At 39.5% G+C, this 2,054-nt stretch overlaps 1 protein-coding gene across 4 annotated transcripts in view; it reads right to left on the reverse strand.

Moving 5' to 3' along the window:
* Positions 1–831, reverse strand: part of rnf157 (ring finger protein 157) — a 43,538-nt gene extending 42,707 nt beyond the window's left edge. The window contains exon 1 of one of the 4 annotated variants that reach the window (XM_079577159.1): positions 536–831. In XM_079577159.1, the coding sequence (XP_079433285.1) occupies positions 536–623 (88 nt within the window). In that variant the 5' untranslated portion in view covers positions 624–831. The remainder of the gene's footprint in view (positions 1–535) is intronic. The other 3 variants (XM_079577161.1, XM_079577160.1, XM_079577162.1) reach the window with 3 other exon arrangements.
* Positions 832–2,054: the final 1,223 nt, after the last annotated feature.

A 2,054-nucleotide genomic window follows, 5' to 3' on the forward strand; every position in this document is an offset into this window, starting at 1 on the left:
TAAAGTGTCATATGCACTTTGAGATCAACTAAGGAAGTATATTAAAGCCTCACTGCGGAATATTATGGATACAGTAAGTTCAAGGATCAACTGAGCTAACAAAAAATTTAACTATTTCAAGGTTACTTTTTGCCGTGTAGACAGATAGACTGCAAAAAGTAATCTTAAAATAAGTAAATTCTATCTATCTATCTATCTATCTATCTATCTATCTATCTATCTATCTATCTATCTATCTATCTATCTATCTATCTATCTATCTATCTATCTATCTATCTATCTATCTATCTATCTATCTATCTATCTATCTATCTATCTATCTATCCCTCTATCCCTTTGAGACATGGGCCTTCTGGGTCCTCAGAGTCGCCTCGTGCACATGAAAGCCTCCAGGGTGAGAGCTTAGGTCGGGATCCTGACGGACCGCCCGGCACAGCGCACGGACTCACCGACTGTGTGCTCTCCGGATAAATACGCCTCTCCTCGCTCAGCTCACGGGGGCTTTAAAGCCACACACACACACACACACACTCACCGGACTTGGGGGGGTATCTGTACACCGAGCTGGACGGGATATCCACTTCCTCCACGCCGATATTCTGCCGACTCGTCAGGGCGCCCATCTTTTTTTACTCCCGGTGATGCCAGCAGGCGCTATGTAACGGGCGCATGCCACACTCGCCCTCCCGGCCGCTTTTGTTCCCCTTCCCTCGCTCGGTGGCTACGCGTCTGCGCCTCCGTCCCCTCCTGTCGCTGTCCGTAGCATTGATTTAAGCCCCTATAGCTGCGGGAGTTGCTATAGCGGGGGGGGCAAACGCGAGCTGCAGATGTACGGGATTAGCGCAGATAAAAAAATAAATAAAGCCGTGCGTAAAAGGAGCGATCCAGCCGCGGTCGGGGATAATGGATACTAGCGGTCCATGGTCGCGGCGGGTCCCGTCCCGGAGAGGCTGGAACCGGTTTGAACGCGCAGGAATAAGGGCGATAAAAGCGGGGATTTGTGGTCGGTTGAAGCGTCGGTTCCCTCACGGTTCTGCGACTCTCGGAGAGGTACTGGAGAGAGAAAGAAGAGAGTGGATCTCCCCCCCCTCCCTCCCTACCCGGTATGACGTAAAGCACGCACAAATCTGGACCGTGCTTTTTGCGCAGTGGCCGCCTCCTCGTTGCACATCGGGGTTATGACGTCACCCGTGCATTGCAGACAGAGACGCGGGTTCGATTCCTGACAGCAACATGGGATTTTGTTGTTGTTTTGTTTTTAAATGTTGTGCTGTGACTCTCTAAGCATTTCACCTCTTAACTCCCGCCTGAACCGAGAGGATCTTTTTCATCACGTTATCAGATTTTTTTTCCATCATTTTTTGGTTGGGTATTCAACTCATTTTTGTAACTTTTTTGTCATTTTGTTGTCAATTTTGTCACATTTTTGTCACATTTCAGTATGTTTTTGTCAATTTTTTGTATTATTTTTTTTTGGTCAAATTTTTATCACATTTTTGTATTTTTGTTGTTGTTATTTTTTGTAATTTTTTTGTAATTTTTTGTCACATTTTTGTTATTTTTTTGTCATTTTTTGTCACATTTTTGTAATTTTTTTTGTCATATTTTTGTTATTTTTTGTATTTTTTTTGTAATTTTTTGTCATATTTTTGTAATTTTTTTTGTCATCTTTTATCATTTTTTGTCATTTTTTTGTCAAATTTTTATCATTTTTTTGGCCATTTTGTATCATTTTTTTGGTCAATTTTTCATCACATTTTTGTCATTTTTTTGTCATATTTTTGTCATTTTTTGTTATTTTTTTGTCATATTTGTCATTTTTTGTTATTTTTTTGTCATATTTTTGTTATTTTTTTGTCATTTTTTGTCACATTTTTGTCATTTTTTTGTCATTTTTTTGTCATATTTTTGTTATTTTTTTTGTCATTTTTTATCATTTTTTGTCATTTTTTCTGTCACATTTTGTCACATTTTTGTCATTTTTTCGTCCATTTTTTTTGTCAATTTCTTGTGACATTTTTGTGACATTTTTGCCACTTTTTCATAAATTTTTC

This window comes from Gobius niger, assembly GCF_951799975.1.
Source record: "Gobius niger genome assembly, chromosome: 19".
In the NCBI taxonomy this organism is placed as follows: domain Eukaryota; kingdom Metazoa; phylum Chordata; class Actinopteri; order Gobiiformes; family Gobiidae; genus Gobius; species Gobius niger.